Raw genomic sequence first — 20638 nt, 5'->3', positions numbered from 1 at the left:
TCAGCCAGGACTGAATCACAGGCTTTTTCCAGTGTTACTCTTTATCCTGTACTCAGAATTGCTGTGTGTTAGATGCTTTCCTGACTTAGATCTTGTCACACTGCTCTTATCCCTTCTGACAAATTACAAGACTCGATGCAGTTTTGTGCTCAGTATTTTATCTACCCTAAACTGCTCTGTCCGCCCCCACACTCTGAATCTCAGTATCAGTGGGAAGGAGCTCTAGGAAAGCAATTGTGTTTACTGTCCTGTTTTTGTTTTCAAAGAACTGTCTGTCATATTAACTAATCCACCTGAGACAAGAATAATACTTACACACTTAATTTGACAAGCAGAGTGTGAAGGCACACATCTGAAAGATGTATATGCTTGAACTAGAGCATGGAAGAGAGAGATGTCCTTGCCCAGCTGACTTTGCCTACCTTGTTACTGAGAACCTCTGTGTGGAAATATGCATCTTTTGTTTCTTGCAAGCACCTTTGCTTCTCCTGCACCAAGTCCTGGTCCTGTTTGGGTGTGTGACAGAGCAGGTTGCTATAGGAACTGCTGGGCTGCCTTCAGGAGAGGATGAGCTACAGGAGACGGGCATATTGCAGACTGTACCTTCATAGTTAATTTTACTGATCACAAAAGATTGAAGGGAAATGCTGAAATATTAGATCTTAGAGTCCTTTATGCTGTTTTTCTCCCCTCCATTTTTCCCACAGGGTCTCTTCTTTGATGATTCATATGGCTTTTATCCTGGACAAGTCCTCATTGGGCCATCTAAAGTGTTCTCCAGTGTGCAGTGGCTCTCAGGTGTGAAGCCTGTTCTGAGCACAAAGAGCAAGTTCAGAGTGGTGGTGGAAGAGGTGAGGACTGACACCCTGACACATGGCCACCTTCTGCCTTGCATGGTCCCTGGCTGGCTGTTTGGAGCAGAGTCAGTTTGCCATGGTAACCTCCAAAGAGCAAATGTGCTGTGGCTGTGGTGTTCTGAGGTGACAAATTTCTCCTTGGGGACTGGCAGGACTTTTGAGCATCTAGCAAGGGTCTCTGCTGGCACCCTGTAAAGTGATCATGTGTCAGCACACTCAGAGGGCAATACTGCTGATCATTAGGGCACTAGGAGCACATCTTCTGTTGAAACTTAGTGTCACATGCTGTCCAAGAAGGGAGAAATATTGCTGACTCTTTGCTCAAAGAAGGAGCAGCTCCAAGTCCATTAGCACATCTCTTTGTGACATTGGACTGCTGATTTATATGTACCATAGCTTCCTTCCCAAGCCACCTTTCCTTGAAGTTAAAAGCTGTAGGATCTCTGTTGTCAGGGGTCAGGTTATGATTGTCTGGGATTGTCCTGGATGTGGTGAAACTGCCCTTGCCCATGTTAAATGATAAAAAGTAGGCTGGCCACTTTCCTGTGTGTAAACTTTCAGATCTGAGATACTGGTCTGGGAAAGTCTCTGAAATGTTAAATTTTCTTTTCTGTCATGACATTGTAGGTACAAGTGGTAGAACTAAAGGTTACCTGGATCACTAAAAGCTTCTGTCCTGGAGGTACTGACAGTGTGAGCCCTCCTCCCTCAATAATCAGTCAGGAGAAGCTGTCCAGGTGAGATCCCTTGAAAGCCCCTTTCCACTCCCAGCACTCAGGCCTTGCAGACTGTGGGTGACAGACCTACCAAGTGATGAGACACAATGCTGCTGTTTCCAGCATATCCCAGAGCTTCGAAAATACAAGAGAACAACTTCTAGATTAGTTTAGCTAATACTTGAGTTACCAGCACGAGGGCAAGCATCCCGCTAATGCCAAGCTCTCTCCAGCTGGCAGGTGCACAGAGCAGTGTCTGGTAGCAGCTTCCTTCTTCTTCCCCTTTGACTCCTGCCTGGAGCAGGCTGCAGCTCGGGGTGGGGCTGGCTGGGGCTCAGGGGCGCGGCTGCAGCCGGGGCTGGTGCTGAGGCAGTAACTGGTGCCCTCTGCAGGCTGCAGCTGCCGGATGGGCTGGGTAAGCTCAATAGACGAGTCAGATGAGCAGCAGCGCTGTCACTGTGGGGCCTGCCTGGAGCTCGTGTGCTGGAAGGGAGCAGCTCTCAAATTACAGCAAAAAACCCCAAATGCCTCTTTGGCAGCTCTCTCTGGGAGGAATGGGAGAGCTGCAGGGAGAGGAGTGACTTGTGTCCTACCCAAACCCTTTGTATCCCCACCCAGTCCCTGGTGAGATTCCCACTCCTCCTTTAGAATAGTGTGCCTGGAAATGATTTGGTGTGGTGCCACCCCTGAAGCAGCACTGTTGGTGAGAGGCCATGCCAGCCTTGTGAAGGCCCTGGGCACTGCTGGGTTCTGTCACTGTTACTGTTCTGTGCTCATGGCTCTCCTGTTCTGCCAGGGTAAAGCGTCTGGGGTGCTTTGACCATGCCCAAAGGCAGCTTGGAGAAAGATGCCTCTACGTGTTCCCAGACAAAGTGGAACCTGCAAAAATCACCTGTGAATGCCCAGAGAGGAACTGTGTCCTGGGTGAAGGATCAGTTGCCAAGAAGGTAAGTGGAGGGGTCGAGGGAGGCGTTGACTTTTCTAAGCATTTGTGGTCACTGTGGCTTTTAAAGCAGAGATCTTCCTGGTAGTCATGTGGTCTGAAATGTAACTCCTTAAGTGGTTGTGAAGAGCAATGGCTTCTTGTTGCCAGCAGGGAAGTCACCTTGTGGAGCAGTCTGACTGCTCTGGGTGAATGCAGCTAACACCTTGAGAGAACATGAACAGGGCCTGAACACAGAAGTGTCACCTTGCAGGGGGTCAAGTGTGCTCTGACAGCTGGGACTTAAAAACATGTTGTTTTCCTTAGCATTCTCATGGAGCTGAAAGGTTCAGTGAAATCCTTGCTACAATGAAACAAGGAAGTTGTTTTTGCTTCCTAGGCTAAGTGAGTCATGTTATGGTCTGTAGCTGCTGGCTGTAGAGCTGTGGTGTTCCTGGAATAACAGGATGTCACCAGTGTTTAGGTGGTGACCTCTCTGCATGTCGGTGCCTGTTACATGGATTAACTTGTGCAACTTCTTGTGACCTTCCATAACAAAAGAGTTCCAAACACGCTTGAAATAAGCTGAAGGAGCAAAGCTTACTTTACTTGGGCTAGTGCAGTGCTGCTCCTGCACAGAGCACTGTGAGATGCTGGTTTGCAGAGTAGTCTGGGGCAGGTGAAATTTTCAGAGTCCCATGGGTGCTGTTTTTCCCTGCACAAAGTTGAGTATTCCCCAGGCTGGCTGGCAGCCTGCTGAGTGTCCAGGCACAGCTCTAACCCACATCTGCTCTCTCCAGGTGAGACGGCTGCTGAAGAAGCAGATCGTGAAGATCATGTCGTGCTCTCCGGAGTCCCAGGGCACCAATGAAGCCCCTGACAAAGAGTCTGCTGCAGCTGCTGACCAAAAATCAGAAGAGCTTAAGCCTGAATCCAAGTGTGAGCTGGATGAGTCTTCCAACAGTGCACCAAGTCCTGGGGAGAGAAAGGAGGAGCCGCCTGAAGAAACAGGGAAGGAGAAAGGAGGAGCAGCAGCTCGGCAGCAGCAGCAGGCTCCCTTTCTCCTGAAGGATGAAGGGCTGCCTGACTACCGGCTTCAGTCCATGGAGCAGGATGCTGATGATGAGGCAGCTGATGACACTGATGACACCAGTTCTGTCACCTCTTCTGCTAGCTCCACTGCCTCATCCCAGAGTGGCAGCGGCACCTGCCGCAAGAAGAGCATCCCTCTTTCCATCAAAAACCTGAAGCGGAAGCACAAGAAGAAGAAGACCAAGGTTTCACGAGAGTTTAAGCCAGGGGACAGGTGAGCTGGATTTCCACACCCACGTGTAATAGCCAGAATCTCCCTTACCCAAGTGCTCAGCTGTAAAGCACCACCTGAACTCGGGTGCAGGATGATGAGGACTTTGGGCACCACTTGATAGTAACTGGCAGCAATTATCTTGTGATGACTGTGCAGTGGCCTGTGTGGAATCAGCTTGGTCTCATTCCAGCTTCTGATGAAACTGGGGCCATGTGACCTGACACTGATGCTATTCCATTTCAGCTGTGCCTTGGGGCATGGACAGCATATCTGTGCTGTGTTAGACTCTGTGTGCAGGGAAAGAGGTGAATAAAGATCACACAGCTTAAACATGACACTAATTGGTTACCTTACTGGCAGCTTCTGCAGAGAGGCTGAGGACAGACCATGCTAGGAATGGACAGCTTATCCTAGAGAGCTGTCTCCAGAGCAGCATGAAGCTCTGAGCTGGCAGAGCATGGTCTCTGTTATCCTGGCCTTGCTCTGCAGAGATTTGCAATTTTTGCCAGCACTATACTTCTTAATATTAGAATTTTTTAGCAAATAAATTGCACTCACTCCTTGAGACCCTTGGAGGAATTGATTTCAGTAGCTTAGGGGAGGGAGCACTGCATGTATCTGCCCATTTCTAGATAAAACTGGATCTCAGCAGCTTTTGCATTTAACTTAGGGATGTTTAAACTGTTTTCTTGGGATGCAAGGACATCTGACAATTGGTCTGCCTCTTTGCTGGCTTCCCTGGGTTGCTTAGTTGTGTACAGATCCTGCATCAACTGGTACAAGAGAACATGTGAGAATCTTCCCAGGAAAGTGACATTATCAGAGACTATTCAAGAGATCTAATAGTTTGAGAATGTCTTGAACTTCATTCACATTTTTTATAGGTATTTAACTTTGCCTGTATGCAAAGGGAGTGGTTCTTGTTGTCCTTGTGAGTTCTGGAGAAATGAGATTTGAAGGTCACAAAGCCCAGCAGAGCAGTATCCAAGTGTGAGAAATAAAATGGGAGTGTGTGATAGAGCTCCTGGGAATGGATTCTTGTTTCACTCTTCATGTCTCACTCCCCCACTGAGTGTCTCTGTTTTCCTGAAGGTTTTGCTAAGGAGAGCTTAGCTAGGGCACCTGGTGGTTCCCTGCACCATACAGGCAATGGAGAGAAATTCCTGTGGCAGCTCCAAGAAATTCCAGTGCAGGATCAGGGCAGCTCCATACAAGGAAATGCAGAGACAGCCATGACACAGAGAGTAGGAGATAGAGGCTTTTTCAGCACAGACTGAGAGCCCCCAGCTGATGCTGTGAAGGGTGCATGTGGCAGCTGGGCACAGCTCAGTGTGAAGGGGCCAGTGCTGTTGAATATTCCTCTGGGGTGCTGAGGCCATCAGAGATGTTCTGCCAGGCACTGCTGAGAAATGCTGAGTGCTTGGGCTGCCTGCACTTGGTCACCACATGTGATTGTGTCAGCTCCTGGGCAGTCTGGCTGCAGGGGCCAGCTCAGCATGTGGCTTTGCTGTCAGTGAGTGACCTCCTGCAGCTCTCTGTGCAGCACACAGACTACTGGATATCTTTTAGTGATGGTATGCAGGAATTTTTATCAACATCAAGTCTTGATTTTTGTTTGAAACCACTGCTGCAGAAAAGAGTGCCTCATTTCCTTGCACACTCTTTCCTCTCCCATCTGCAGCTGCACATGTCCCCCAGAAGCCATCTTGTTGCATATCACACACACACTTGGCCTGTTACAGAACCTTCTCTGATAATTTCTGCTATTGAGTGCTGGCCCTACTAAAAACTTCAGCTTGTTTCCACTTAAAAATATTTCTCTGACATTCATAAAAACAGGGCTGGTGGCAAACAGCTGTATTTGCCCATTGTATCTTCTTTCTGATTTGGTTCTGAAACCAGCATAAATCCAGCACATGTGTTATTCTGGAAGGCCTGGCCAGCAAAGTAAAGGGAAGATTTAAAGCCAGTGTGGGATTTGGTTTGTTCTGTGCTGTAGGAGAGATTAAATTAGTGGAGGGTGTATTAGAAGAGTGTCCAGCTAGGCTGTCCCTCCTGCCACAAGCACTTTTGCCTTGTCAAGCCCCACAGCAGAGAACCAGCATGTGGTCCATTGTGGCATGTTTGGGTTTAATTTCTGAGCTGCAGAGACACACATGTGTTTGAACAGCTGGGAAGGACATTCTTCTCTTTTAAACAAAATGCTTTTGCTTTACCCACATTCAGTGTGTTGCCTCTTTTTGTTTTGTTTTAGTTTTTTTTCTCTCTGGAAGGGCTGTGGTGATTTATCTTTCCAGTCATGTGTTCTTCTAGTTTCAAAGACTCCTCAAAACTGTCCGGCTGGACAGTGCCCCAGTAGAGAAGAACTCAAGTTTCAAACTATTTGAAACTCCTGTCAGGGGCAGAAAGTGGGTGCTGGTAGATGTTAATTTGCCTCCATAGGAATAAAAGTGAACTCAGCAGGAGCTCCCTGGATAGTCAGTCCTCCTTCAGCAGTGTAACACCTGCAGGGGTGGAGAACCCATCAGAACAAAGCCCGCTGTGTAGCTGCATCCATGGGCTCTACATGGGGTTTCCTGACTTGCTTCCCAGCCCCCTGATCCATGTACCTTTGTGTGGCTGTAGTCCATCTTGATCCCTGATGTTCCCTTTGGTAACTCGGTGCCTTTCTGTGCTGCCAGGGTTGCTGTGGAAGTGGTGACCACGATGACTTCAGCTGATGTGATGTGGCAGGATGGCACCGTGGAGACAAACATCCGCTCCAATGAGCTGATCCCTGTCCATCATCTGGACAACAACGAGTTCTGCCCTGGCGATTTTGTGGTGGACAAAAGAGGTATTGGGTGTCAGAACAATGCTTTTTAATTGCAAAGTATTTTTCAGTTTGGATCCCCTAATTTGCTCTGTAGTTTTTAGTGCTCACTTGAGGTAGGCACCTGACAGGGACAGCAGTGATTCAGCTGGTTTGGTGGGAATGGCAGCAAAGAACCAATATTTACATACCAAAGGTGAACTATGACAACAGGAAGGATGTGGGAGGAATGAATACCAAGGAGCCAAACTAGGATTTTCAGTATTTCTGCAGAGCAGGGGTTCCCCACCTTGAAAGGGCCAACAGCTCTGAGCTCTGTCCTAGAGTGAGGGGAGAAACAAACAAAGTACCTCAGGCTGTGTTCTCTATATGACTGATCTATCTTGACCCTCATGTTTTTTTCATGGAGAGTTTTGGGATCCAGAGGCATCTTCTTGAATTCCTTTTCTTCACCAAACCAATTGGTGATGCTAGTGAGGGCCATGGGACCAGTTCAAGGACACTTACAGGTTTTGGATATGAAATATTGATGACACCATCTGGCTCTCAGCTCTGTTTCTAGCAAGGGTAGACCCTCAGCAATGGGGACCAGGAGACACTCAGGTTGGGAAGCAGGAAAGCTGGCTTAACATAAATAGAGGCTGTTTTATGTGGGCATTTCTGATGAGTAATAGTCTGACTGGTCTTCTGGGTTACTCGTAGTCTGTGGAAACTAAAGTAACCCATCCGCTCGAGCTCTACCATTCTAGTTTGGCAACAATTTTCACTGTGTAGGAAGAAGTGTTTTTCCTCATGTCATTCACAAGTGGAAGGCTTCAGCCATGAAAGCCCAGGAGCTGACAGCCTCAGTCACTGAGCAAAGTCTGTGATCCTTTGCCTGATTTGTCTGTTTTCTTCCCTACCATTTTGACCAAAAGCTCAGAGCTCCCAGGATCCTGGGTTGTATGGAGTGGTGCAGTCTGGGGACCACATCGGCCGTACCTGTGTGGTGAAGTGGTTCAAGCTGAAACCCAGTGGAGATGATGTGGAGGTAAGTGCAGAAGCCAGTGCCTGCTGCAGCCAGCTAAGAGAAAGCAGCCACAAAACAACACAGGCCTCACAGATAAACACAGATAAGCCTGGAAATCAGCTCTGCATTGATTGTTGGTCCTTGAGGAAGGGAACAGTGCTTATGGGCCTGGGAGACTTAGCTAGAGCTGATGTCAGTCCATATTTGTAGATGCCTGTGAGGTAGCAAAGACCAGGCAGATATTTACATACCATGGTATCATCAGGCTCTGGTATGGATGAAGTTTTTTGCTAAAGTCACAGAGAGTTGATTTCTCGAGTTCACAATAAGAATTTTTCCTCCTCATGTCTTTGCATTGCTCATAGAAAGAGGATCAATCTATTGCACGTTGTTGTGCTTGCCTCTGCAGGTACTATTGCCCATGGTTACCTTAATGCCTTTTCCTTAGGAAACACTTGTAGGGATGCTGTATTTTCCAGAGTGTTGATAGACTGCAATCTAGTTGGAGATGAGAGGGAGGAGCCTTAACATTGCTTTGTCTTAGCCTGCTAGACCACACTGTCATAACTGAGCAGGGCCCTTCACATGCAGATGCAGAACATGAGTCTGGCCTGGGGTCGTGCTCCACTTATTTCTCCTAATTTGTGAGCCCCTAGCTCTCTTTTCTCCAGGAGAAATCAAAGGAAAGATGTTTCCCGTTAAGTGACAAGTTTTTTTGTCATATACTTCCTGTTGCCTTGAATAATTTCAAGAGTAAACTCTCTCCCTTTGGGCCCCAGTGAACTGTTGTGAGAAATCTGGATGTTCAGAAGGGAGTAAAACACTGTGGTTGCATGTCTCCTTGTCATGGTGACATGGACCCTGAGGTAAAAGTGAGGGTGAGCACATGAGATAGAATATCTGCTTCCTTTCATTGTTGTGCCTTGATCCACATGCTGCCGGATGACGTGACAAAGAGAGACAGCAGCAGCCCCTTGCAGGCTGTTGGAGCAGCTGAAAAGGGACAAAATAAAACCCCAAGTGCTTTGGAGCACTGGAGGTGTGTTCTGGGGGTCAGTGCAGCCTCCTGGGGCTGACTGTTGCCCTGTGTCTGGGTGCAGCTGATCGGGGAGGAGGAGGATGTGAGCGTGTACGACATTGCCGATCACCCGGACTTTCGCTTCCGCACCACCGACATCGTCATCCGCATCGGCAACTCCGACGGCGCCGCGGCCAAGGAGGATGAGGTGGGTCCTGCCACAGTGCTGTGACCATCCTGTCACCAGGTATTGGTGGAGACACTTGGAAAAGGTGATAGGAGGGCTTCAGGCCCCACATGGGCATCCTGCACTCCCTAGCTTACTGATTTTGTATTGGTGTCCCCTGCTGCCATGAGTAGCACATCAGATCTTTGTCTGGTGGAGATGTAACCTTGAAATCCTTTGACCTTGATGACAGTCTGCAGCAGAGCAAGAGTGAAGCCGAGACAAGAGCTGAACATATGCCTGAGGGCTTCTCATAAAACTCTTGCTTAGGATTTCAGAGTATCTTGTAATAAAAGGATATTCTGTGGGCTCCTGAGCAACTGTGAAGGTGGATTTGTCATGAAACTTGGCAACAGAAGACTGGGGTTCAGCTATGGCGACTGAGCTATGTTCATGTTATTGACCTGATTGAGCTCCTTGGGGGAAGAAGGAACAATTTATATGGTAGAGGAAACACCCCGGGAGAGACCTCCAGCTTCTGAGCCTGCTGCCCTAAAAAAGTATTAAAAGGTGTAGTGTGGCTCTTACAGCATAAAACACATCCCAGCCTGCTCAGATGACCTAAATAACCTGCCACAGACAAGGTGCTCCTGCACGCCCTGCACGAGTGTGGCTTGTCTGTTCATGCCTGTGCTCTCTGGGGAGCCCCTGGTGCTGGGTGTTGGGGGGGCTGAGGGCACCCCACTAGAGGGCAGCCCCATTCCGTGGACGACCTGTCTCTTGCTGGCACTGAAGAGCCACTGGTCTTGTCAAAGATCAGGATTTCTTGCCAGAGCAGCCCTTCTGTTCCTTGTGGAGAGGAGTTCTCCCCACCTCCGTGGCAGAGTTGTGTGGTTTCTGTACGTAGGATGCAATTGTTGCTCTAGGAGGTTCTCCAGCTGGGGAATGTTTCTCAAATCCTTCCTGCTCTGTACTGAAGTGCCTGGGGAAGAAAAGGGACTGACAAACCACTCTTGTCTCCACAGCCTTCAGTTGGACAAGTGGCTCGTGTGGATGTCAGCAGTAAGGTGGAAGTGGTGTGGGCTGACAATTCCAAGACTATCATTCTGCCTCAGGTGAGGTCCTGTTCTGGCTCCCAATATCACTGTAATTCTTAGCTGAATGACAAGACTTGAATTTAAATTCTGTGTGTAGAGAGATTCACTGGGTAAAGGACACCTGCTCTGTTGATTGGAGCAATGCCATATAATAGGTTAGCACAGGAAAATCTTTTTGTCAGGAAGTCTGGGCAACTAGTTGGTCATAACTGCTCCCTAATCTAGCAATTAGGAAAGACTGGACAGGCTCTTTGTGCCTTCACAAGTGCACTGCATGCTCTGCCCAGAGCCCTGCTCCTGGCCTCCAGCTCCTGATGCTTTGCAGAGCTCAGGGCTGATCAGTTCTGTCTGGAGCCCAGGTTAGTGCATTGCCCAACCAGGGCACTGCTGAAAGATGATTGCATGTTCTGTCTCTCTTGTGAAATACCACCATAGTGGGGTTTTTGGCTAAAGGAACTCCTCCAGAAGCTGGGCCAGAGCCACAATTTGGCACTTTAGCTGTAACGTAGGGATCAAATGTAAATCTTATCCCAGGGAGGGAGAGAAGGGGTTGAGTGCAAGCTGAAAAATACAGATGCAACTATGCTGCTAATCCACTGCACCCAGCTGATTTGTCTGAGGTTCTTTTAAGGCTTTTGTCTTGTACTCCTACTTGCTGCTCCCCGTACAGTTTCATCCCTTGTCTTCTCTCCTTGTTGCCTGGAATGAAGGCAGACAGCCTAAAGAAACAAGACAACCTACATCTGTAGGGTTCCATTCTGTCACTGGCAGGACAACCACTGCCTCCACTGCAGAGATGCCTTAGCAAGTACTAAGTACTTGAGCAAGATTCCTTTTTAAACCAAGCAGCTCTGCATTAATTACAGTAGAATAGTCAATGCCTGCACTATGGCAGTGGACTGGGGCGTACAAAGCAGGCTGCTGTCTCCCTTCCCCCTGTTGTCACATGTGCTTGGATCACAGGCACAATCAGAGGTCTGATGTGTGCTCCACAAAGGGCTGTTCTCACACTGCAGTGCTGGGGCTCTGCAGCAGCTCCTGCTGTGTCACGCCAGTCCCTTCGATTCTGCTCCTCTGCATAATTATGGGAGTTAGGGAAATGTCAGGAGCATGAATTATCAGTTGGTAAAACCATGATTTATCAATGCCTGACCATGTGCCCAGAGATGAGCTGTCTGGATGCTTTTTCACAGCTCTAAAAATAAAGATGGCATAACAGGCTAATTAACTTTCCAACTCAGATTTGGATTAGCTTTGAGGGCAGTGAGTTTTGATGGCTTTTCCTGCCTGCAGTCACTTGTGTTGAACCCAGCTAACCTCTGCTGGGTGCCTGTCTCTGGGTGGTACAGGACTGGCTCAACAGTGATGGTTCAGTTGAAGGCTTTGACAAGATGACTGAGGGCCCCTGTGCTTTAGCCTCTGGGGTCAAATCTTGCAAGATTAAGAGGATTCTTGGGCTGTCAATCAAGTGTCAGAAGCTTGTGGATAAAATGCTCCCATCCTGTAACTGCAAACACAGCCCTGTAAAGGTGTTCTTGCTCCCCTGGTTCTGTGTCGGTGCTTAAAGCTGGAGGAGGTCTGTAAACCTCTGCAGAGAGACTTCTTGAAATGTAGCATGTGCCAAAGCAAGTTGTAGGAGGCGAGGCTGGATGGAGTGTGGATGTGTTCAGCTTCCAATAGTGAGAGGGAAGAGAGCATTTTATGTAAGAGCTTATTCAGCAAATTGGGTGAGGCTCCATTGTCCCAGCTGAATATTAAGCAGTAGCCACATATAACAGCTAAAGCAGCCTAGCAAGGATCTGTCAGCAAGTATTGTGTGCCACAGGAGAGGAGAGCTGCTGTGGGAATGTGTTCCTGGTTCCAGCATTGTCTCTGTGGCAGGACAGAGTGTGGAGGCAGCCAAAACAGGGCTCTGTGCCAACACAGTTGCTGGTGCAGAGGCAGGACCAGAAGTACCAACTCCTCACATGATACAAAATACTTTCTGAGCTCTGTGTTCTGAAACCCTGGGGCATCCAGGTAGCTGTGGGGCACCTGCCAGGTGCTGGATCCCAGACAGTGGGAGGATTGCAGCCCATGTAGAACTTGCCCTAGTTTTACCCCCAATGCTGTTGTTGGAAAAGTAGAGGATGAGGCTGTGTGATTTCATAATCCGTGCCAGAATAGATGGAATGGATTTAAACAGCCCAACCAATTCCAATGGATACTCCTTTTTCAGTTTTCAAAACTAAATAATTGTTTTAAATACAACTAAAACTCTACTTCAGCTTAAGTCTTGTGTTACTCTGCTTTCCTTTAGCATTTGTACAATATTGAATCAGAAATTGAGGAGTCAGACTACGATTCTGTTGATGGCAGTACCAGCGGGGCATCCTCAGAGTGGGAGGATGAAAGTGACAGCTGGGAGACAGATAATGGCCTCATGGAAGATGACCACCCAAAAATTGAGGACTTTGAGCCTGAGGAGCCAGCAGCAGAGGAGGTGAAAAAAGTAGAAGAGCAAGTCCAGGGAGCTGTGGCTATGGCAGTTGCAGATCTTGCTACAGAGAAAGCTGGCAAGGATGGAGCCCCAAAGAGCTTCCGGGAACTGAAGGAGGCCATCAAGATCTTGGAAAGCCTGAAAAATATGACTGTAGAGCAGCTGCTGACTGGCTCTCCCACCTCCCCAACTGTGGAACTGGAAAAACCCACTCGAGAGAAGAAATTCTTGGATGATATTAAAAAGCTGCAGGAAAACCTAAAGAAGACCTTGGATAATGTGGCTATTGCTGAGGAGGAAAAGATGGAAGCCATGGTAGAGACAGAAAAGAAGGAAGAAAAAGCAGAGGCACAGACACCAGTGAGGTCAGAGTGGCCCAGTGAGACCCCAGTGCTCTGCCAGCAGAGCGGAGGGAAGCCTGGAGTCACCTTCACCAGTGCCAAGGGAGAAGTGTTCTCTGTGTTGGAGTATGCTCCAGGTGAGCATGGGATACTTGGTCATTCACTGCTGTCCTGCAGTGTTTCTTTATCCAAAACCTTTGCTTCAAACCTTTTGGTTTCTGTATCCTCTCTTCTTAATCCTTTTCACAGCTCATTAACTGGAGAGGAGAAATTAAGCCAACTTCTGTAAGCACAGTGTGTTCTGGGACATAAGCATGGCTTTTAGGCAGCATCTCTAGGCACTCTTGCACCTTCCCAAGCCTCTTTCCCAGGGTGATGACTAACATTGGAAAGCTGCAGTAATCAGTTGCTTTCCACTGCAGACATTTCCTTGCAAGTTGCAGGGTTTGTTCAGGCTTTTGTTCAAGGCTGCATGGGTTCAAAAGCAGAACAAAACCAGCTGGTGTTCTAGTGCTGGGTGTCCTTGGTGAGGGAGTGTCCTTATTCACTGGCACCAGTGTTAATGGCCAGAAATAAAACGAGCATCTGGCTGTGTGGAACATTGGTGACAGTGAAGCTCGAGGTGCTCATGAGCCAGCCAGGCCAGACCTGGGAGGGAGAGGAAGGGTGGCCAGACTGTTGTGAAGCTGCAGACGTGGGTAAGGGAAAGTGGGGAGCTGTTCTTAGGTTTGGCAGAGAAAGGGCCATTGCTCTGTGAGATTGTCCCAGCAGTGGGACAAGGCTCCTTGCTGGACCACAGGGGACAGTGAGAACAGGAGATGCAGGTTGTGGTTGCTGTACTGTGTGGGAAATAATCTCTCCTGCCTCCTGGCTCAGCACCAAAGCAAGTTAATTCCTCTCTTCCACATGATGCATATTACACATGAGTAGATTTGCCTTCATGAGGAACCTGTGGCAGTTTCCAAAGGCAGGCTGTTATTCTGTTGTCTTCCTTGTCCCACAGATTCCCATGCCTTCAAGAAAATGGAGTTCCAGCCCCCAGAAGCCAAGAAGTTCTTCAGCACCGTGCGGAAAGAGATGGCTCTGCTGGCCACCTCCCTGCCTGATGGCATCATGGTGAAAACCTTCGAGGATCGAATGGCAAGTGCCTGCTCTCAGATGCCTTTGTGGTAGAGCTGGGCTCAGCATCCGGATCTCTGTCTTTGGAATTCCCTGCTTAGCCCTAATCCTTTGCATTAGGGCTGCAGGAATGTGTGCAGCATGTGAAATAGGGCTGTAATTACCCAAAATGGCTGCTTTTGCTGCTTTTGCATTCCCTGAGTCAGGGTGGCAAAAAAGGAGCTGCTGATTGCAGGGAGCCTGTTCTGAGGGCTGAGTGGGAAGACAGGCGGGCAGCCAGCTAGGGGCTGTGTCAGCAGGGGGTAAATTTGGGAATTTTTGCCCTCCTTGAAGCCCTGTTTCAGATGCAAATGTTCAGTTCGCTTTCAGGGTGCAACTTCTGGTGGGGGAAGGTGCCCTGAGATGTGTTGCTTGAGCTGCCAATTGAAAAGGCCGAGTCAGTCACATCCCAGCTCTCCCTCCACGTACATACAGCTCTGCCAGGGTAAGAGGGTGTTTCCCAGTGCCTGACCACCTTCCTCTCCCCACAGGATCTCTTCTCAGCACTTATCAAAGGGCCCACACGCACACCTTATGAAGATGGCCTCTTCCTCTTCGACATTCAGCTCCCCAACATCTACCCCGCTGTCCCCCCTCTCTTCCGCTACCTCTCCCAGTGCAGTGGGAGACTGAACCCCAACCTGTACGACAATGGCAAAGTGTGTGTCAGCCTTCTCGGGACCTGGATAGGCAAGGTAATGTCATCATCCACCTGGCCCTGGGGAGCAGGGCTGCTTTTGGGAAAAGTCACTGAGAGACCTGGGTGACTTCTGCTCTTGGATGGTGCTTGAGCTGGGCTGGCTTGGGTTTTGGGCTCTGGTTTAGGTGTCTGGAGCAGATAACTGGTGTAGTTTGGCTTTTTCTGGGTCTGTATTTGGCTCAAGTGCCTGTCCTCAATGAGAATTCTGTTGTTAGACCAGCTGCAGCAGAGGTGCCAGCACCAGCATGGGGTGTGCCTGTGGGTTAGGGCTCTGTCTTCCACACTCTGGACAAATCAATGTAGTGTGGTACAAAGTCCAGCTGGAGACTTGGAATGAGCAGAGCTAGCGAAATACATTCTGAGCAGGACAGGGCAGCTGGAGAGGGGTTGGAGCTGATGTGTGTAAGGTTACACAGTTCCAGACAGAACTGGCCTGGGGGTGTGGTGCTGGTAAAAAAATAACGGAGAGATGTGTTGTTGAGATGGGACACCAGCACATCACGTGCTTGTGGAGTCAGTTCCTTGTTCCTGCCATGAGCCACAGGATGTCAGCAACAGGAATGCAGTGCAACTGGGGCCTCACTTCATCTGACAATAGTCACAGAGCAAACTGATGGTGCTTCAGCCCTTTAACATATTTGTGTGTGCATTTCAGGGGACAGAAAGGTGGACCAGTAAATCCAGTCTCCTTCAAGTACTCATCTCCATCCAAGGTAAATGCTCCTGCCAAGCCTGTGGGGCAGGAAAAGGCAGAGGGAGGAAGGGATGTTGGCTTATGGGGGGCACACAATTGGGATCTGCCACCCCCATTGGGTTAGTGCTGCCTTTTGCTCTCACCTTGCTGGACAAAGCAGTGTCCTTATCTCTCTGCTTGAGCAGTGGAAGCAGGTGCCAGCTTTTCTCATGCCCACAGTTCTGGCTGTGTCTCAGAGCTCTGACACAATGCTTTCCATCTTCTCACTGCAGCTGCCAAGCACAGAGTTGGCTGCTTGTTACTCTGAGCAGACAGGTGAACCACTGTGTCCTCAGCTTGTTACCAAAGTTAGGTGAAGTTGCTAAACTGGGCCTCGTTGCAGGACTTTTTTTTTTATCCCCACTGAGTCACCCACCCATCCTACCTGGGGCATGTTTTGCACATGATGCTGGTGTTTATGCTCCTACCAAAGCAGGGAATAATCAGGGGTGTGCCTAGACGAGCCCCAGGGCTTCCTGCCATGGGGCTTTGCTCTGCACTATCCAGTTTGGGAGCAGACAGACTAAACCATGTAACTTCCTCATGGGCAGCTTTCTGTGCAGGGAGCTCAGGCATGTGATGAGAAAACTTTGACACAGACCAAGGGTTCCTGCTGACTGGAGGCATCTCCTGCTCCTCTGAACTCCCACAGTCCACCTGTATCCTCCTGTGGGGGAAGGACGCCACAATAAAAGCCTTTTCTCGTTTCCAAAGCCAAGGATCCAAATTTAGAAAATTAAATGCTAAATGTTTTACTGGAGCAACTTGGTGTTAGGGGAAAATCTCTCCTGCTGCCTGGGTTTTGAGAGACTCATGATCTCCCCAGCTCTAATGCAACTTGTGGCAGGCTGCCAGCAGCCTGGCAGTGCTGGTGCTGTTGCTACATACCTGTAATTTCATTAGACCAGAGGTAAGCAGGAGAAATCTTGGTAAAGGTGACTTGTCAGTCTTCTGTGTTTCAGAACTGCACTGTCTGATGGGACTCAGCTGGATAAAACAGAACATGGCCAGCTTCAAAGCCTGTTGCTGCAGTCTGGCCTTTGTTCTGATTAAGAGGAAGAGGGGGGAAAAAAGCTTTTGTTGTTTGTGGGGTTTTCTGCAGGAGGGAAGTGAAAGGAGCAGTGAAACCTCTCCCTTCCTGCCCTTTTAACCTCCTCTGCTGTTGTATGCCCTCTCCATTGTGCTGGCAGAGGGCTGTTCTTGCCAGCCAAGGAACATGGGTGCCACTCCCTGCAGAGTCTGAGGTCCCCACACGTCACACTGTGCTCCCGTTGCACCACCAGTGCTTCGCGTCCTGCAGGTTCTGGGGGTTCAGCCTGGCCTGTGCTTTTGACCCTTGATCTTGAGCCTCTTGGCAGGAGTGCACTGCCAGGGGATGGTGTTCCTGCCTTAACCCCTCAATGTCCCGTTCTCCTGGCAGGTCTCATCCTGGTGAACGAGCCCTACTACAACGAGGCCGGCTTCGACAGCGACCGGGGGCTGCAGGAGGGCTACGAGAACAGCCGCTGCTACAACGAGATGACGCTGATCCGCGTGGTGCAGTCCATGATGCAGCTGCTGCGCCGGCCCGTGGAGGTGTTCGAGCACGAGATCCGGGAGCATTTCCGCTGCAACGGCTGGCGCCTGGTGTCCCGCATCGAGTCCTGGCTGGAGACCAACGAGCTGGTGGAGCGCAGCCACGAACAGGCCAACGGGGCGGATTCTGCCTCCCTCCTGTGCGCCGGCGGCAGCCTGGCCGAGAGCCCCGGGGACACGGCGGGGGCGCTGGCAGAGGGCGGCTCGGAGCAGGGGCTGGCCGCCGAACTGTCCGACTCGGCGCTGGACGGGAGGGAGGAGCCGGACGAGTCGGAGATCCCCAGCACGGCGCCCGACGCCGGCGACCTCCAACAGTACTCAGACTCGGAGAGCACAGGCCAAGCCAGGGGGGACCTGGCCAGAGACCGAACGGACGAGGGGAAGGCTGCCCAGGACTCTGCCTCGCAGCCCAGTGTGAAACCAAAGAAAAGGAGAAAGAGCTACAGGAGTTTCCTGCCGGAGAAGAGCGGTTACCCTGATATTGGATTTCCCCTCTTCCCTTTGTCCAAGGGGTTCATTAAAAGCATCCGCGGTGTCTTGCAGCAGTACCGGGCTGCCTTAGCAGGGGCCAACATCCCAGAGTGGACAGAGGACAAATAAACCATCAGGTTAGGGACAGGCAGGTGCAGGGGAGAAGGGAAAGCAGCAGAAAGTAAATTGGCAAATGCTGTTACCAATCAACTGGCTTCTCCTTCCAGCTTTTCTTCCTCAGCTTGGTTTGTTCCAAAGAAGGTGGTAGGCTCCTCTGAGGAAAGGTTGTTTAAGCATGAATAACTCTTTGCCCCCAACCCCTCTTCTTCCCCCTGTCCCATGTACGTGCTCTTCTTGCAAGTTTGACCCTGCAATGGTAAGATTTGAGACCTGCACAGAAGCAGTCTTGCAGCCACGTTCCCTCTGCACTTTCATCTTGGGGCACCTTTCCACACAAGGACTCTTCTTACCCAGCACTACACCCAGCAGTTTGTTCTGGTGGGGTTCCAGCCAGGAGAAGGGATTGCTGTAGTTTCTGGAAATGAAGGGCAATGCCCTCCCAGTCTTTTCTTTTTCTCAGCATTCCCACAGGTTCTGTGAAGTCTACCCCAGCTTATCTGTACTTAGACATTGGATTGTGTTTGCATTGGAGTTGTCTACACCATACGGAGTTGCTCTAGTCTTAGTTGTTCACCTGTAGCTACAAGGTTCTTCCAGTCGGGATTGGTAGGCACGGCCAGAGCTCTGCACTGGCACTTGTGCTACCCTGGGAGTGCTGCAGACTTTCCATCCAGTTCTGCAACTTCCAGGTCAGTCTCCTGGAGGCAAGTCTAGCCATCCCCACTTCTTTTTCTCCAGAGTGAGGCAAACTTCCCTTTCCCCACCATGCATGCCTGTCTTCTAGAAATACATGGGATTCAGGGTTCTGCCCTTGTTACTTGCTTAGGTATCCGTGTCTTTTGTTCCCAGCCATCCCGGCTGTCACACAGCACTACACCCACCCTGGATCCCAGCCTCACCCGGGCAGGCAGCAGCAGGGGATCCTGGGGCCTGTTGTAGATCTGGATCAAGGTGGTATGGCTGCTGCTCCCTCATCCAGCTGTCCACGGGTGTTCAGGAGCTGTGGGAGCCAGGGTCTCCCCAGGGAAGCCGTGTCATGGCAAGGCCCTGTTGTGGCAGTACCAACTTGTCCCAGTTCCTGTGCTGTTACAGCAGAGCAGTTTTGGGCTGTTATCAGGTCCTTCCCTTGCCAGCTGTTTCCCGTGGTGGCCTGGCTGTGGCCAGCAGCGCTGTGGGCACAGTACTTCCCATCTCTAATCCCAACCACGGTGCTGCTGGATGCTCTGGGAAACACCTGGTGAGGGCAGCCTGTGTTCCACAGCGTGAGCTGGTGACTGAGCACTTTGAAGCAGAGACTTGTCAGAGTCCTCTGGTCAAGTCCTCTTCCTGAGGGGTCCTCTGGTCCCGTCTGCACACGCCTTCTCTCGGAGCTGGGCAGTCACCCTCCAGCCCTGCTGCCTTTGCCCAGTGTTCAGGCGTTGGAGAGGCACCCACGTAGCATCCATGGGGTGCACAGAGTGTCAGAGGCCTTCCAGCTGCACAGGGAGGAGTGGTGCCAGGCTTCTCAGGGAGGAGTGAGGCTGAGCAGATGGCTCTGCCAGAGGTAAGGATGGAGCCAAAGCTCTCCCTTGCTCTTGCTCAGTATGGCTGTGGTTAGAAATGGAGAACAGTGGGACAATCTCAGCGCGTTGGTGCAGTGCTCTTTGCTCCCAGAAACACCAAAGGGCTGCACCCACCAGCCCAGATCCACCTCTCCCCCAGCTCCCTGTGCTTTTCCATGCCCCCATGATGCTCCTGTGCCAGGGGCTGGCTGCACAAAGTCCTTCTCCTTCCCCCATCCACCCTTGGGATTTTGGAAGACATGTCCTTCTCCCAGTGCTCCGGAGGATGCAGGGCTTGCTTGTGATGAGGACCTGGGCAGCAGAGCTCTCCAGACACTGCTCTGAGGGTGGATCAACTGTGTAGCAGCTGTGGCCCTGCTCCAGGAGCCCTCCCTGCCTGGCAGGTGGGAAATCGGGCAGAAGCCAATTTGGGGTGCAGAGGGGGGCAGGGCAGGGCAAGCTGGAGCTGTAAGCATGGCCACGTTCGGGAGTGAATGGATCCCTTTGAGTGGAGCACGGGAGCGTCTGGGAGAGCTGGGGGCAAGGGGTGAGGCCACTGCTCCAGGGAGGGGAAGAACAGACAGGCTGATTCCAGCACAGCCACAGTTAGTGATCCAGACACTGAGACCCTCTGTCCCCAGAGCCAGGCTGTGGCTGCCCCTGGGCCCACACGACCAGGGACAGAGGGAGGGAGAAACCCACTGGGGATGGAGGAGCTGTAGGGTTCCCCTTCTCCCCTCCTTTACTCCGCAGCTCTCATCTCACAGGGCACGGTTGGGCAGGCACCACGTCCTCCCCTTTGCCCAAAAAATCTCTGATCCTACACAAGAGCTTTTGCACAGGCTGGGCTCTCTTCGAGGAGGTGGATGTTGACCTTCTGGAAGGGGACACTGCTCACCCTGGCACCACTCGCTCTCTCCAGCTGTCCCAAACCCAAATGTGCACAGAGGTTTACAAATTTTCTAAAGCTTTTGATAATGTGAAGCTCCTGGGTGATGAGGTTGGTGGTGAGCACACTGCAGCTATGTAATTTTTGTGTATGTATGTAATATTTAAGGGTAACAAAATTTAAGAGGCTAAAACCTTTAAAAAAATTTAAAAACACACAAAAAAAGCCAAAGCATGATGCATATTGTTAGCCTTAAAACTGGCTACACGACTGTGTGATGTACAAATGAGAGCAGCCTGTAACTGTTTTAAGTGCTGGGGGAGGGGGAAGAAGCATTACAAAATCAGTTTGTAGCCTTGATTCTGTACAGTATTTAATGAATTAAAAAACCACAAACCTGACTATTGAGGCCATGCTTAGAGGTGTGTCGTTCACGTGCAGATGTGGATGCTTGGTTGCTTATGATATATGTATAAAGTGCTGTGTGACCATTAAAACTTTTTTTACCTGCAGATTTTTTTTTTTTTTTGTTTGGCTAACCAAGGTGTAATAAAGGAGGGAAGATGACTTGCCATTAAATTTTGCCTCTGTGAGTAGTTCTGTGAGCTGTCTCTTTCTTTTCCCCACTACCCCCTGCTGCGCTTCTGGCCCTTGCCCGTCTCCGGCACATCCCTGTGCCAGCCTCGGGGCTGGACGGGGTCCCGCTGGCTGAAGCCAGGTCCGGAGAG

General features: G+C 50.3%; 1 protein-coding gene across 1 annotated transcript in view; it reads left to right on the top strand.

The window, feature by feature from the left end:
- UBE2O (ubiquitin conjugating enzyme E2 O) overlaps positions 1-20506 on the top strand; it is a 62197-nt gene extending 41691 nt beyond the window's left edge. Inside the window, exons 6-18 of the mRNA XM_066332056.1 lie at positions 708-851; positions 1485-1594; positions 2370-2520; positions 3296-3801; positions 6483-6637; positions 7531-7643; positions 8723-8848; positions 9832-9921; positions 12203-12860; positions 13727-13863; positions 14373-14576; positions 15237-15294; positions 16735-20506. Of these exons, the coding sequence (XP_066188153.1) occupies positions 708-851; positions 1485-1594; positions 2370-2520; positions 3296-3801; positions 6483-6637; positions 7531-7643; positions 8723-8848; positions 9832-9921; positions 12203-12860; positions 13727-13863; positions 14373-14576; positions 15237-15294; positions 16735-17489 (3207 nt within the window). The 3' untranslated portion in view covers positions 17490-20506. The remainder of the gene's footprint in view (positions 1-707; positions 852-1484; positions 1595-2369; positions 2521-3295; positions 3802-6482; positions 6638-7530; positions 7644-8722; positions 8849-9831; positions 9922-12202; positions 12861-13726; positions 13864-14372; positions 14577-15236; positions 15295-16734) is intronic.
- Positions 20507-20638: the final 132 nt, after the last annotated feature.

Source organism: Sylvia atricapilla, chromosome 18 (assembly GCF_009819655.1).
Source record: "Sylvia atricapilla isolate bSylAtr1 chromosome 18, bSylAtr1.pri, whole genome shotgun sequence".
NCBI classification, from domain to species: Eukaryota; Metazoa; Chordata; class Aves; order Passeriformes; family Sylviidae; genus Sylvia; species Sylvia atricapilla.
The sequence above is the reverse complement of the archived record's forward strand: the minus strand, read 5'-3'. Positions and strand labels throughout refer to the sequence as shown.